This window comes from Sprattus sprattus, assembly GCF_963457725.1.
Source record: "Sprattus sprattus genome assembly, chromosome: 17".
Taxonomy (NCBI): Eukaryota; Metazoa; Chordata; class Actinopteri; order Clupeiformes; family Clupeidae; genus Sprattus; species Sprattus sprattus.
Genome location: NC_137915.1, coordinates 18,482,712 through 18,499,658, shown reverse-complemented (window position 1 = coordinate 18,499,658; position 16,947 = coordinate 18,482,712). Strand labels below are relative to the sequence as shown.

Below are 16,947 nucleotides of genomic sequence, written 5' to 3'. Positions count from 1 at the left end.
ATGAAGTGAAACAACAGGGAGTCAGAGAGAGATAAAGAGAGAGACAGAGAGAGAACAATTTATCCCCTCTCATTTCTGCTACATCTACTAAAGCGTAATTGCAGGCTTGCGAGGGAACAGTGAATGCAAAATAAGCATTATTTTCTGCCATCTACAATACTGACATAATTTACTTAAAGACATTTGTTACACATTTTCAAGTCTCAAGTAACTCTCAAGTAACTAATTGCCTCACGCTCACATACCCCATCACTACAGACATGCAGTTTACCCAGTTTTTTTTTTTTCTTTCATCGAGATGCAGTTCTTGGTCCCCAACCATTTTTCTAAGCAGCTTTTTGAATTCCAGCACAGGCAATTAGCATAGCTTACACAGGCAGAGCACGATAAATCTGGCTCACTAGTCAGTACCACTGTTCCTGGAACGCTAAGAATGAACAAACAAACAAAAAAGTTCTCTTGTCCTTGCTCTTATCCTTTTTACCTTCTTCTTGTGGCCACTCGGTAGAAGTATATCCTGGTTTTATGTACAGCATGTCAAGGAGAGTGACACGTAATAGACTGCGGAAGCGAGATATGATATATCGGCGGTGCTTTAATGGAGCGAAGGAGCTAGCTGCTGGAGTGGCGAGATACTGTGGTATCACTGTTATAAGGTGTTGGAGAGAAGGACAGAGGGACGTTTGATGCGACAGGCAGTTGACAGTGACCTCGCTATGTGTGTGGGTGAGTGGGGTGGGTGGGTGGGTTTTTGTGTGAGTGGCTGGGTGGGAGGGAGGGTGGGTTTGGTGGTGACTTACTGCACTGGTGTCCCTGGAGTGTGATGTCCTTGATGGCCACTAGGCCGCGTTGTCCTGTGGTCACCACCTCAAAGACAAGCTGCGGTGAGAGAGAGAGTGAGAGAGAGAGACAGAGAGAGAGAAACACAAAGAGTTAGATACAGTTTCGATGGCAAATCTCATGTCTAAGATAAAAGGCAATCAACATTCAGTGTTTTACCCAAATGACACACCACTTTTTTTTTTCTTCTTTTTTTTTTAAGCTCCCCGCTCTGAACAGCTGGTTAAATTTAAGGGGCCCCTACTCCTCTCGGCTCCAATTCAGCAAGGGAACACTGTGTGTGTGTGTGTGTGTGTGTGTGTGTGTGTGTGTGTGTGTGTGTGTGTGTGTGTGTGTGTGTGTGTGTGTGTGTGTGTATGTGTGTGTGTGTGTGTGTGTATGTGTGTGAGTGTGAGTGTGAGTGTGTGTGTGTGTGTGTGTGTGATAGAGAGAGAGACAGAGAGAGAGTGAGAGAGTGTGTAGTGAAAGGAATATGTTCCTTACTCTTTTTTTAGAGTAAAGACCAAGAATAGACACATGTGAGACCAACATAGCTGCAGTTTCCTCAACTGCTGCAGCTTATAGCAGCTACTACGACGCCTCCAGTATGCAATTACAGCAAAACACTTCTAGCAATGTAGTAGTGACTAAATGCGGGGTTACTCTGGCCCATCAATCACCCTTACTGGCATCTCGACACATTATTTTCTCGACACCCATAACCTGACCACAAGTCTCTAAAGACAGAGTTCTGGCAAAACACTAATGTTTCCTCCGAGGAATCTACACGGCTCTTAGAACAGACACTGTCTGCTTTGTTACAGAGAGTGAACTGGTTCCCGTGGGCAATGGTTTCCATGACGAAGCTGTTGTGACACGTATTCTTGTCCCTGCTGGCTACACCTGCGCAGGCTTCTGCAGCACTGTCTAACCTCGCCTGCGTTTGTTTTCTGACAGGTGGATGTGGCGTGAATTGGTTCTCACACCGCAGACCTCCGTGCCACTTCAGAAGTGGCAGTGGCATTCTAGCTGGGGCCTTATCAGTCAAGGAACAACTGGTGTTGGGAAATAAAAGAAAAGAAAGAGAGAGAGAGAGAAAGACAGAGAAAGAGAGAGAGAGAAAAAAGAACAGGGAGAGAGATTTTTTTCTCTTCTCTCCCGTGCGCTCAGATTTCTGGCGGAGGGCCACGGAACATGGTTTACATCAGGCGGGAAGACGAGGGGAAAAGTGAGCGGGAAGGGAAGGGGTCGGGGGGTGGGGGGGGGTGTGTAGTGAGCGGACGGCACTTCTCTTTCCTGTGATCTCCTTCCTTCTCTTTATTCTCTCCCCCTTTCTTCTTGCTCCTTTTTTCTCTGCTGCTGTGCATTTTACATCTTTTCTTTGGAGCCTTGAGAGATAAGCTTAGGCGCAGTTTCCAGCAAAACGGCCTGTGACTTGGCATACGTTGGGGTTTTTTTCTCCTGAAAATGCTATTTTGTCACTGGCATGTCCAAGTAAATTTCAGATCATACAATCTTGATGTCCTTAACGCATTTTATATTTAAACTTCTGTTCCACCCTTCTTGGGGCTTGAAGTCACTTACGTAGAGATAACAAGGACAAAAGACCAAGCGAGGAGACCACTCCTCCTCCTAGTCTTGATATAATCTGACTCAGTCTCTAAATAAAACAAGAGGGCTAACGTATGACTGTGTAAACTGTTATGGTTGGCAAACCACACACACACAGAGACACAGTTATCAGGCTGGTGGGGAGGGCGCATAAAAACAAAGACTGGAGGTCAAGACATTTCGTTAAGCTCATGTTTAAGAAATAACATTCACTGTGGTCTTGCACATTTTTTTTCTCTTACTGTGTGACTGTGATGGACCCCAGGAATTGGGCCTCCACTTTAATTGATGTGTTACACTGGGACATAAAGGCAGTAAGGAGTGCTTACATTTTATACAGCGTAAACAGAAAACATATTCCTTCTGACTGGTCTTACAGTCATCTCGTGGGCACTAACTAAGGTTGCCTCTGTACTGTAATGTGAACACAAAACACCGCTTCTGTCCTCAGAGCTGGTGTGAACCTGCGGCCAGCCGTCTCTAAGGGGATCCTGGGCGAACAGCTCCCAATGCGGCACGAACAAAGCGCATTAAAACAGCTCATTAGGATGAGATAACATTGTCACATAGGGGCCCATGGACGAGATGCCTATATTAGCCCCCAGAAACACATTTTAAATTGATTCTCCCCCACCCTCACTCACTCACTTTTCTTTTGAGAAGCGAGAGGCTCCAGCCGCTAATTACGGCTTTATTAGGGCCTCATTTAGGGGAAATGAAAAGCGAAATGCTCGATGCAAAATGTCACAATGTGCCGGAGGCCGATTAAATCCTGGGCGTTAATGTTTGTCGCGCCGCACTGCAGCAAAGCCCCAAGCCCAAGTGGACCCTAAGTCCTCCACACACACTCAAACACACAAACACACACACACACATTCCTCTACCCACACTTCTGTCTTCTTTTTATTTTATTTTTCTCATTAGCTGCATATTTAATTGCCACAATTAGTGATTATTGTTGTTTGTCAGAATGAGCTGGTCAGCAACGAGAGACTTCCTGCATGAGAAATGTTTGTGTGTGTGTGTGTGTGTGTGTGTAAGAGTAGGTTTGTGTGTGTGTGTGTGTGTGTGTGTGTGTGTGTGTAATAGTATGTTTGTAAGTGTGTGTGTTTGTTTGTGTATTATATCCCTGTATGTCGGTGTAAATTTAACCAAATAAATTGTGTTTTTTTTCTCATAAACATGCCGTACAGAAAGACCACTGCCCAGTCCGTTATCATGGAGGAGACTCCAATTAACTACACCTCGGCTAAATTACTATGAATTGCAGCTGACCCTAAGAGCACAGCACGCACGTATTCAGTTTATTATCTGGCGCCGTGGAGAGGTTTGGGGTGCCATATAACCTCTCCTCTCATGTCCAGGCGGTTCATTAGGCGCTGGTGCCATCCTCCTGGAGAGGGGCATCTCCTCCCCTGCGATAGTTATCGTGTCTATAAATGGAAGCACAATACCATGCACCCTGCTATGAACAATGCAAAATGTCAGGGAGGATCATGGTGCTTCAGGACAAAACAAAACAAAAAAATTACCGCGCTCGGAAATTGCCTGTTACTGTATCGTCAATTAAAAGTTTTTCTGCACGACCCGACTGGCAGTGCAATTAGAGGTGCTGAGAGACTTTCATAATTAACTCAAAAAAATATGGAGGGGAGGAGAGAGAGAAAGAGAGAGAGATAGAGAAAGAGGGAGAGAGAGAGAGAGAGAGAGAGAGGGAGAGAGAAAAACACACCCCATAATTACAAAATAAGAGACAAAGTAATTTCTGAATACCAGGTGGTTTGATTTTGACAAACACTTAAGATAGCGTGCAATTACCACAAACCTGTAATTACCTCTCCAGCGCTAATTAGATATATCCTGGAAAGATTACGGTGTCCATTGTTAATCTTGTGGGATATTAAAAAGTCACAACTGCAGTTTCATCACCATATACTGTCACTACCACATACTGGACAATGCAAGCACAGAGAGTGACTACCTTGAGGACAAATCCATCCCAGGTCTTGGCCAGATCATTCAGGACTAAACTGGATCTAATCTGGAATGCCAATGGCAGAGGGGGTGCCCAGAAGAGAATACTCAAAGGAGCCAGTGAGATGTCCATCATTCTGCTTCCTGTGTTGGTCTCTGGAGACTATGGAGATGTGAGGCGTGTGGCTCATTAGGGGGTGTTAGTCAGTGGGAGAGGAGGGAGGGTTACTGAAAGCTTCAAGGTCAGCTCTCAAGGTCATCTATAACTCCTGAATCCTCAGAGTGTGGCACTCTGTGATGTTGTTTTCTTCATAGTTACACCATACTCAGAGAACCTGACTGACCGCAGATTACTGTCTTCGGGTCTGCATGCTCGGCTGAAATACTGCCGGAGGGTGATCACGACCTACATTTTGAACTCTGCCTGACACACATAGAAGTTCAGCCTGGAACTGATCTGGTCCTGATTGGATACGGTCCCATAGCAGAACCAGAACTGGGCCACAGTGGAGCCGGAGTCAACAGCTACTTTGACCAGTGCTAACACCAATAGCATTGACTCTGTTACAAATGATAAGACAACACACCACTCCACCAGCAAGCTAGTGCTACTACTGATGGTTTGAAGAGAAGAGCCATCCCCAAGCCTTTTTAACTCACTAGAGAGCCGTCTCATTGTCATTTCTCATTTCAGCCTACAACTGGAAGCCCTATCTTCAAAAAAAAGAGCAAAACAACCCAAGGCAATGCCTTCACCAAACTATACTTCAGTTCACATTCTCTCCCCTTCCCCTACCAACTCTGTAACCTTTCAAAGTATTCATCTTCTGCTAAAACTTCACTCTACCGTCTCCCTGGTGTGCATGGCTGTCTCGAGCGAGAGTCATGAAAGATCTTCTTAGCATAAAAGGTTTCCCGTGGCTCCAATCCTTTACATGAAAGCTTTCCCAGCCATTGGGACGCAAAAAGACTCCTGGCTGGACGTCGGCTCCTTCAGGCCTGCTCTGGCACTCGAGACTATTCATCCCCAACACAGGGGGATAAGGCAGAGGCATTGTTGTTCCCCTTAGGGGTTACTTCAGTCAGAAGTAATTAGGACATTTTTCCCTGAATTACGACCAAGGGTCAAAAAAGCAAGCCTGTTCCATTGAGGAAGGTGACAAATCACTCTACCAGAGAAATGCACAGGTCCCCCATAATATAGAGCACATAAGGACACCCCTCTGGTTTGAGTTGCAAATTCTCTGTACTCAGTTCAAATGTGATAAAAACAGTAAAGGCACCAAAAGTAATGAAAGGCTTTGGCTAAACATTGCTGGAGGGATTTGTAGTCTGTTAAAATAGTGTTTACACTGTAAAGACTCAGCATAGCGAAAACTGTGTACTCCTTGTGAAAAAAGAATATTCTCCTTGTAATGAAAACAAACCACATTAGTTGTCATACAGTACATGGTCTGGTTAATAAGATAAGTTTAATTAAAAGTCTTCATCATCATATGCTTTACTTCCTAACCATGCAGGTATTCTCACCTAACAAAAGTTGTGAAGACTAAACCGTGCAACTACTTAGTGGCCTTTACAAAAACACAATATTCTCCTGCTAATTAAACAGTTTTCCTGTCAATTACACCTAAGCGCAGTAGCTATACTGTCCCACAACAAAACTGAAATTCTCACCTGATAGAAGTTGGGCCAGAAGGTACTGACTGCCAGCTCCACCTGGTGCCACTTGTGTGAAGCTAGTTCTGTGGCGTTCCACACGGGGATGCCCAGCGGGCTGTTGTTCTCCTTGACGTAGATGTTGAGCTGGCCGGGCACGAGGCCCTCACGGCTGGCGCCGTAGTACTGGAATATGATGCAGTGGGTGTCGTTCTCCTTCAGCTGGGGCACGAACAGCTGGGCCTTCTGCCCGGCGGACCGCCCGGATGTGTTCACCATCATGAAGGCAGAGCCTGGCAAAGGGTGAACAGCAAAGGCACAGTCAGTCAAGCAGGCCATTTACCGCAAACAAGGACAGATTCATATTTCAACATTTCAGTTCATCTACAATCAGTTCCTGTATGCCTTTGCATAAATGGCAAAATGAAATGGGAGTTAAGTACACAGTGCCTTTCTACAGCATACACACACAGGTACATTATCAGTATTCTATTAAATAAAACTGCTTTGTACCACACTGTAATAACATACTAACCCAAGGTCTTCTAATACCTTTTAGTGACTAAAATGTTGGGTCTATTAACAGACATCATTTTCAGACCTTGTAGACTGAGGGCATAACGTGCAAAGACCTTGCCAAGAAAGAACGATAAAAGAGAAATAGAAAAGCTTTTACTGATAAAATAAAACAACAACAAGCCATCTTTGACATTTCTGAATCTCCTCCATATTCTAGGAGTTCACTAATGTGTGACCAGTTAATGTCAAACGTGTTTTAACAGGGAAAATGAGCGAGAAAGAGTGTTAGTAACAGTTAATGAGTAACATAAAGCTGGCCTTAATGGCATCTTGGTACTTCCTGGAAACGCAGCTATTGACATTAGCTGCATGTGTTGACACAGCTCTGTGGGGCTGAGAGGCGCTGAGCTCATTTAGGAGTCATTTCCTCACTTCTTTTCAAAAACAGGGAATGAACAGGTCTGTTTGGCATGTGTGCGTGTGTGTGCGTGTGCGTGTGCGTGTGTGTACATGTGTCTGCGTTTGTGTGTGTGTGTGTGTGTGCGTGTACATGTGTCTGCGTTTGTGTGTGTGTGTGTGTGTGTGTGTGTGTGTGTGTGTGTGTGTGTGTGTGTGTGTGTGTGTGTGTGTGTGTGTGTGTGTGTGTGTCTGTGTATGTGTGTGGCTGTGTGTGTGTGTGTGTGCGCGTGCGTTTGCACATGTGTCTGTGTGTGTGGTATTCTGCCTGGGGGAAGGTGTTCTGTCTTGTTGTAGAGTTTGAACACATGAAGAGGGCAGGTAGGTATTCTCAAATCACTGAGTTAATCTCACAAGGAATTTCTTTTTTGATCAGAGTTTAAGAGTCAGAGTAGACTGGAAACAAAACATTACACAATGTCCTGCATGATAAAAGTGTTTGTGTGTGTGTACTTGCTTTTGCATTATCAGTGCACTATTTCAACACACTGTACGACTACTTCATGTGTTTGGTGCTTAAAAATAGTTACCTGCGATAACTGGACCCAGCTGAATCATGGCAAATACAAGAAGCCATGCTATACCCCCAAATAAAAAAAGACACTGTGATAACAGTAAAAAAACATCAAAGCCCAGAGACAGAGCCCGTATTGTGTTCGGCTAGGCACTTACTGACAAAGGGCGTAGTTCTGTAAAATAAAAGTCCTTTATCACAAAGCAATAGTTGCAGAGGTGGGAGGACAGCGGTACAAGCACACAGGCGAGCGGAAATGCAAACAATGTGCACTCAATCAAACAAGCGTCTGACCTTGTTCCACAGTCCCCACTGTACAAAAACACAGACATCAGTCTTTCTGTGTGTCACCTTATGGATAGCAGCACCATTACATAAATAACTGTTAGGAATTTTACTGTATATGAATGAACTGAGCTATATAGTGTTTACAGCCTTGATGTACTTGTCCCTTGGTGGGTGACCATGAACTAATGACTGTCTGGTTAAATCATTAAAGATAAACTCTTGAATGTTTAAAAAAAAAAAAAGAATTAGAAACCCTTGTGTGTGTATCTGTTAATAAAAGGAGATAGTGCTTATTTCTCATAAAGTATCCTTTGGCAATGGCTAACTCAATTCAACTGAGAAACAGGGACAAGTCCTTGGTGTAATGCAATTGATAAAGACTGGGCTTAGTATATACCCTAAATGAATGAACAGCATGACCGAGGCCATGCAGATCCAAGCCGAACTGACCCTGAGCGAGAGAATGGCCGGCAAGAGAAGGAAAGCGAGAAACAGGAGAGAGAAGGACGGAAGGATGGAGAGGGAGAGCACTTCACCCTCCCTTACTTTGTTCCTTCCATTAAGCCTTAAGAGCGCTGGATGCACCATGGCAACTTGAAGTGTGGAGCAAGGACTCCGAAGCACATGTGGCCCCATTCTGGAGTCCATTTTAGTCTCAGCACGGTGCGGGCATTCACTGCTGGACGGAGGGGATGGCTCTCGGGTGGAAGCAAAAGGATCAATAGAGCCATAATGCCTTCTCAAGAAGGGCAAGGGGGTGGGGGTGGGGGGTAAATCGAACATGGACTGCAGCGCTTGAATCAGACAGGTGAACAGGTGATTATTTTTTGAAGGCTATCTTGGACTGTGAGCGCGCGCGCAACAGGTTTTTGAAACGCCTAATCCTTCAAAGCCATGCATGAGAGCATTCGTCATACAGCGTTACAGAAAGAATCAGCTTTGTGTACATGATAACAAATATCAAACCCCCCCCCCACGTTTTTGGTGATATTTGTGTTTTTGTTTCCCATGATAGGGGTTGTAACAGACCGTAAATTCAGTGTTTATCAGTTTATCAGTGTTGACACCTTGTCTCGTGTCCAGTAATCTTCCAGTACATTACTCATAGTGTTCAAGGATATTAACCGTATACTTTTAAATCAGCCGTTTATGTACTTTCATGCGAAATAAAGGTTTATTACAGGACTCCTCCTCCTTTTCAGAAAGGACAATAGAAATGAACATGACCAAATGCAATGCAGTTATAATGGATGAGTAACTGAACAGATACATCTCTTCTACAAGAATACACATACATCAGCTTGTCATCAACAAATGCCTAAAGGCTTTCATTTGTGCCTCAGTAGATGTGTTTTGTTTTTTTATGTGAGGTCGCAGCCTCACCTGTGCCACCGTGCGCCTGAACTCACCCTTGATTTAATTACACGGTAGAGGAAGAAACAAACCTACAGGCACTTTCCATACGACTCGCTGTCAAATTAATACAACAATGGGTGATGTGTCCAATCATGTCTCCACTTTTTTTCTCCCATTCTCCTTCCTTTCTTTCTGTGAACCCTGATTGAAAAGTGTGACGAGGTATGGAATTCACAGTGTACACCTCTCATTGCCAAGGCAACTTCATTCTTGATCTCCTTTAGCCTCAGCCTCAAACCTAGCGCGGCCCTGTAATTTGATCATTCATAATCATAATGATGGCATTGTTTAAGGCGCTCAGACAACTGCAGGCTATCTCCAAGGTTGTCTGGAGTAAAAGCCAAGGATGGAAAAAATACTGCTTTTAATTGAGCACACTTTTCATCTCGGAGACAGATTCTATTTACACACAGTGATTTAATGCAGAACAACTCGGGTACAGGATATTACATCTTCCCCTTGCTGATATATGCTCATAATTGACTGTACATTCTAATATGACGTGTCACTATGTCCTCAAGTGCATATGGGCGTGTTCTGAACAGTACTAAATGAAAAAGGGAACCAGAAACGAGATTGAGTTCACTTCACTACCAAACAGAACTGTGTTGCTGCCATAAACACCACAGAGGTTCCCGTGACTGTCAAACTTTTAAAATTCTGCCGTCCTATCTATTTTTCTGATATGTAAAAACGGCCCCACGGGGAAAGGGACGGCCCGAAACACAAAGGCGCGTAAAGCAGGACATATTGTGGCAAACAAAATGTTTGGAGCCCAGCAGAAGCGTGTTTGACTTCAGTGCAGAAAGCGTTTAGGGGGACCATCAAATAAATCAAGAGGCTGCTGCAGATACTGCACCTAGAGAGGTGGCTACTGCACGCTGCAATTCATCCTCTCCTGGCAGCTTTGTTATTGGTACCAAAAGACCTGATCCCAGAGGGAGATACAAAATCTGCTCCTTTTTTCCACTGCTCAGGACTACACTCATATCACAAGCTGCCGGCATGAGTATTTAAGTTAAACTCACTTTGAGCCGAGACGCTTTTCTAATGTGCTTTTAGTTCCTATCGCTTATCAGCATATGGAACAGTTTCCTTCAGTTTGATGTCTACCTCTACTTGTACTGTGAAAATCTGTTGAATATGCCTCCATCTTTAGCTTTTGAATATCTATTCATAGAGGGGGGACATATATATATATATAAAAGAAGAGAGCACCATATGTGTTGTTCAATTTTTTTTTTAACAAAACACACAAAGGATCACATCCAAGGGATTTCTCTTCTCTTTCATGTCACTCTTTATCTCCAAATTCCCTTTGATATTTGTTTTCCTTTTTGGAGCTGTCAAACTTACATCCAAAAAAAAGGAAGAAAGAAAAAGAAAGAAAGAAGGGGAAAAAAGGAATGTAAAAACATAGGTGATGCACAATCTTGCCATTTGCCTTTCATAGGTACTGCTGGAGTTGTGCTGCTGGTGCTTTAGTTGCTCTGGTGAGGATATTGGTCAAGGTCAGTGCAGTGGGACTACTCAACAACTTTGGGCATTAAAGTGCAATTCTACATTCAGTTCAGGTGACTGTGTGATTTTGCCTCGAGTTTCATTCCCTAGTTTTGCTTCTGCTTTTCAAGTTTGAAGTTCAGTGTTTTATTACATATACAGTAAGTTATGCAGGTAAAGCTGGCAGTGAAGTGTACTCTACTGAAAAGTGATTTTCACACACAGGATGCCATGAACTGGTGCACTTCAGCATATATATTGGTGCAGACAGAACTGATCACAACGCTGTTCACTACATATACAGCATTATGAGTTATAATGAGCTAAATGAGTTTCAGAGACAGTCCAGATGAACGAGATCGATACCCAGTGATGTGTTACTGTTACTGTGTGCCTGCTGGTTCAAAGCCGACAGATTGCTTGGCTTTCGTAAGGTGTCCTGATTGCTTTAATTTCAAAAGCCTTTGAAAATTCCTTTACCTTCGAGCTGTGTACACATAATATACTTCAATTAGTTGCTTATCTCAAAAAGGCCAGCCTCTAAACTGGCAAAATTCCAATGCATAATTTAGCAGATTATTTGGAAGGTTCAAAGCCATGTGGTCCAATTCAGTGCAAGTCCCAGCATCAGTTTAGCTAACAAAGCTGGTTAAAAACATGGCTAAATCTCCTTTGCCTTAGTCCAGACGACTACTAGCTGCTCCATACACTCCATAACATTCCACCAATACTTCTGTCTTAAATGACATCAGACATATGTTTACCCCTCGACCCCACTGCAGTGAACTTAAGTGGTCACAAGAGGCTAATAACGCCAGTGTGAGTAACGTTATCCAGAACAGCATCAGATTTCCTTATGAGGTTGCATCCACTGCAAAAGGGACATCATCCGACACATGCAAGGAATGCACAAAAAACAACAACAACAACAACAACAAAAAAGCTTGGCTGTCTAAAAAGGCAATTACCGCTGTAGCCCGAATAATGGACTTGGCATCGCAAGCACATTACACACCTGGCATGTGCCATTTTGGTACCTCATTATACTAACAAAACCCCTTTTCTAACCTTGAAATGCACCGAGCAATCTGTTGGTGATTTGTCTGCCACAAGTATTCTGTCACACAACCCTGATTCTCTCAACGCGTCATTTGTTCTCCACGTACAGTCAATGACACCCAGGCATTTACCCTTGGTTGTCTGCAGGCTGCTGTTATGAGGTGCTTCTGCCGCCGCTAAGAGACTATAGAAAGAGGGAAGGAAAGAAGGAGAGAGAGAGAGACAGAGAGAAAGAGAGAGAGAGAGAGAGAGAAAGAGAGAGAGAGAGACTCTCGAGGCATGTTGTAATAACAGTGGGGCCTAACTCCATGTCAAATGCTGAAATGAGAGGGTGCCAGGAGGAAAGCAGTGACAATGATACACGCAGCCCTGGCAGGCAGGCAGGCCGGCTCGCCCCCTCCCTCCCCTCCATGGGCCCCTGATCACAGGTCCACCGGCTAAACAACCAGTCATTAGGGCCGCATCTGCGTGTCAACAAGCTTTTCTGAAAACAGTCAACAGAAGATCAGTGGATGTGGCTTCAGAAGCTGCTTATGTTGAGGACTTACGAAGCTTCATGGACGTGGATAGCTGCTCCTTTCAGTTTAAGACAGTGGGTAAGAGAAGAAAGGGATGTTTCAGCAAAGTGGCCACTGGATCCGTAATGTGTTATCAGTGTAAGATGCCCTGAGAGGGAGAAGGGCGCTTGGAAAGTGACAGCAACATTACATTACACCTGGAGGGCGGATGAACTTCACATGCTCTGAACAGCCATATCACTTGGTTTCATAGGCCCCAGGTCCACTTGGCTCCTCTGTTTGGAGTGCTTTCATTTATCTACACACGGGAGCCATGCGATGACAGCAGTCCTGCAGGTGCGGTTTGCTCCATCAGTGTATTTCAATGGAAGAGGATGATTCACGGCTATCAAACTCCAGCTATCCACTGCCCCCTTCGCCTGTGGGTACGTGCTGGAGCAGCCATTTTAACTGAATCTCACTTTGGAGATAAACACTAAACAGACTGCTTGACTCTTGGCTTTTCATTATGCAAAAAATAAATTATTAGGTAAGATTCCCCCCTCTGAGCACTTATCTCCTAGATGACAAGTAACCTAACAGCCAGATATCCAACCTCCCCCCCCCCCCCCCCCCCCGCCACACACACACACACACACACACACACACACACACACACACACACTGAAACACACACAGCACCTCACCATTATCCTGAGCTTAATGCGACCACAAAATGCATCTGCGCCGCGGCCAAGTCATTTGCAAACTATTTAAAAAGCATATTATAATGGGATTGTTTTAGTGCCATCTATAATGCACTCAGCTTGAAAAATGTTTTTCTCCTCAACAATGCAGCGTTCGGGGGCCAATTAAGACCTGGGTGCCTTTAAAAGCGACTGGGGGGTTGGCTTGTGCATTTCCATAAAGGGCACTGCTTCGCAATCAAACAAACCACTTTCTAAATGGCTTGCATTATTCGCTGTTTTGAGAAGAAGAAAAAAAGCCAAAGAGAAAAAAAAAAAAATGAACAGACTGATGTGTGAATGCTATTTCCAACTCGTATATTGTGTCAGGTATCGACCATGACGGAGGGGCTTAAGATGGTAGTTCTCCCTCAATCCAATTCATTAAAAAACAGATTGGACACATGCATTTCTAATGATCAAGCAGTCACCCTGCAGGGCCATTGCTTTTCACACTTGAGTGAGTTTTGGTGACAAGACGGGTAGAGGAAAAGAGGGATAGAGAGAGAGAGAGACTGAGAAAGAGAGAGGGAGAGCGTGAGAGAGAGAAATGAGAGAGGGAGAGAGAGATGGACGAGGGAGAGAGAGATGAGAGAGGGAGGGGGGAGATGATTTTCTAAGAGTCTTGCCCTGGAGAAAATACCCTCATCAGGGCTACTTCCCAGGTTAAGTGCAGTGTCGCTGTCGTGTCTTGAGAGGCAAGCCGAACGCGAGCACCACCACACCAGCTTTAATGCCGACTTAATGGAAGATGCCGGCTCAATACATGTTTAAAGTGGCATTATGCAAAAGCATACTGCTGGGTGCAAACCATGCCGCCCAGTTCACCAGCCCGCCTAAATATTGCAGGTGCATACATGATTTAAGAGGTTAAACACGCACTCATGGTTGTTTGAGCAGAAAAAAGTGCAAGGGAGACGTGGCGCGACCGCCACCCCGGCCACAACAGCGTCTTGGTTCGGAGCCAGTGGCCCCCTTTATACCATGTAAACATCTCCCTAGGAGCCAGGCCATGTTGCTAATGAGATTCTTCTACTTCGTTGGAGACGCATGCTTACACGCATGCTTAACACACAGATCAATGCCTCTTTTTTTTGCAGGAGAAAGATGAACAGGGGGGATTAAAGAGACTGTGACCATTGCGCAATTGTGGTTATTTTGTATGGCATCACCAACAACACCAGGGAGAGATAGAGAGAGACAGAGAGAGAGAGGGAGAGAGAGAGAGAGAAGGAGAGGACAAAAAGTTGTTTTATGTCGAAGAAGTGAGCCATCAAGAGAATAGGGCAGCTAGAGAGAAAGAGAGAGAGAGAAAGAGAGAGAGGGAGAGGGAGAGAGAGAGAGAGAGAGACTGCAGCTGCAGAACAGCTCTTTCAAACTGAGGGGGCTTGCTTCCATTGGAGGCCATACAGTAGAAGAAAAGAGGCCTTGTTTTCGCCGGCTCGAGCCTAACCACTGGATATAGGCTTCCCTCTGTTTGGAGGGGGAAATGGCATTGGCTATGACTGGAATCAAATTAAACTGCACTCAGCCACTCATCTATGACTACTCAGCTCACTTCAGACCTCGCGTCAAACTCAGAGCAATTAAGTTCACACACCAAAACCACCAGCACAGAGTCAATGCAATACATCTTACGTGTAAATATATACACATGTAGTCTACATATATACGTATACACACACACACACACACACACACACACACACACACACACACACACACACACACACACATACACATACACATACATTTACATTTCTATATTAATTTTGATGAACACACATTTTGAATATATGACACTTTTAAAAGATTTCAAAATTAGAGTTGAACAGGGTTTGGCATTTGACAACTTCGCAAGAACTGATTCAGAGCTAAAACCTTGCACATTCACAGCACAGGCAATGCCATTTGTTCCTCTCCCTGGGGCTCTGTTGATGAACATATTTGTTTAGAATTAGATGGGTGTTCTCCCTCCTGTTTCACTGCACCCAGATTAATGATTCCGAGCTGGAGCCCTCTCAGGAGCTGCCTCGACTCGGCCCGACACTGTTGTAATGCGGATGCGTTTCTCACTTACGAGTATCGATTAACCTTCACATGCAAAGCACTTTGTAAATTTAAGTTGGGCTTATTGGAAATGGGATCTCCTGAAAGACCCGCTGATGAATTGCTAGCGTGCCCGAGACAACCAGCTGGGATGGGTTGTGGACTGAGGGGAAGGGGGAGGAGGAGGTTGGGGAGGGGGGGGGTGGTGGTGGTGGGGGTGCTCTGTTTGCCTATAGGAAGAAACGAGTAATTGAGCCGAGACCAATTTCAATAGAAACTCTGAGGTAAACAGCGTGAGGAGCAGAGGCTACAGTGCGCTCCGTCTGTTGCGGGCCAACTTTCCCCGTCAGACGTTCAGACGTGCTGACCTTTAGTGGCTTCTGGACGAAGGAGTGGGGAGGAAATCGACACCAGTCCTGCCAGTCACGCCCGGCCAGAGGCCAAGCAGTAAACACATTTCCTGCTCAGAATCAAAACAGGGCACATAAAAGCGCTAGGCTCCACTGACTACTCTCACTAGCATAATTACTTACATTTAGTATGCATTAAGATGCTTTCTAACCCAGTATCAAAATGGCTCTTAATTAGTTTACAGGTCCTCATAGACATCAACTGGCTCAACTTTTTGGCAAAAAACTATACTGTCAGGCAAACTCTATCTGTCCAGTGATTGGGAGATAAACACACCCTCATCTTCTTATTGGATGCTGTTTAACCAATCACATCTCTTGCCAGACCTGAGGGCGGAGCATATTCACCCCTTGGCCCACAGCTGCGACTGCCCCAGAGCACCCTTTATGGAAGCACCCCTGTGGAATTCTGGGATTGTTCTCCAGGCCTGGCAGGTGGCCATTTCTTACTAGAGCACCTGTGGGGATAGGGCATTGACCAGTGGGGGGGAAGGAGCGAGAGAGAGAGAGAGAGAGAGAGAGAGGAAGAGGGAGGGAGAGAGGGGGAGGGGGAGTGAGGAGGCGGTCGCTTAGCTGTCCTGTGGAGATGCCAGCTCCCATTTGCAGTGCCAGCCAGGACCTTGCCCGGGACCCATTTACAGACACGGCTTATTTGGGATCAAGTTATCTGCCTGCAGTGTCCAAGACGAAACATGCGCTTTGCGGAAAATAGAATTGCAGGACATTACTTGTTCCTTTTTCCACACACACAAAAAAAAGAAATCATGACCGCAGAGCCCTTTCAATTGCATTAGTGAGTCTAAATGGAAAAAAGGCAGCGACAAGAAGCTGAGATGGTACTCCTACCCTTTGATTAGTATGACTAGCAGCCATCTCCCCAACACAATGGCACCAAACAGACAGGGCTTTTAAAAATAAGTCTGGATTGACGGAAGGAAAGTGCGATAGGGAGGGAGACATTCTGATTGGACACAATCGGTCTGAAGTGCTGTCTGAGGACATTTCCTGCATGCTTTGTGGTACAGGAACTCAGGAAAGCATTTCTTGTTTTTTATTTGAAATGATAAGGTCTAGCAAAAAGGGTTAATAAGATTTTTTCTTCACAAGTGGGGCAAGGTCTGCTGTGAGCCACCATTTATGTGTCTGTAAGGGCAGTGTGAAAAACAGCAGAAGTTGGGTTTAAAATTAGGAGCTGTTCGATAATTAAGTTCATTATAATTTTTATTTTTTTTTAAAGATAGCTACGACCAAACAAATTAAGTAATGAGGCATTTGTTACAGTTCCTTTTAGTGAACTGTATAAAATGGTTGACAAAAAAAAAAACACTTCCAACATGAAATGATAGCATGGCACCATGTTTAACACCTTGATATCTAATGACGATCGCTCAGTGAGCTGTGATTGATTTACGGAGTACTTAGCTTGGTCC

General features: G+C 44.7%; 1 protein-coding gene across 1 annotated transcript in view; it reads right to left on the bottom strand.

The window, feature by feature from the left end:
* LOC308378535 (receptor-type tyrosine-protein phosphatase mu-like) overlaps window positions 1-16,947 on the bottom strand; it is a 172,529-nt gene that overhangs the window by 100,881 nt on the left and 54,701 nt on the right. The window contains exons 3-4 of the mRNA XM_080855476.1: window positions 6,082-6,356; window positions 801-879 (exon numbers count right to left, since the gene is read on the bottom strand). Coding sequence (XP_080711602.1) covers window positions 801-879; window positions 6,082-6,356 — 354 coding nt within the window. The remainder of the gene's footprint in view (window positions 1-800; window positions 880-6,081; window positions 6,357-16,947) is intronic.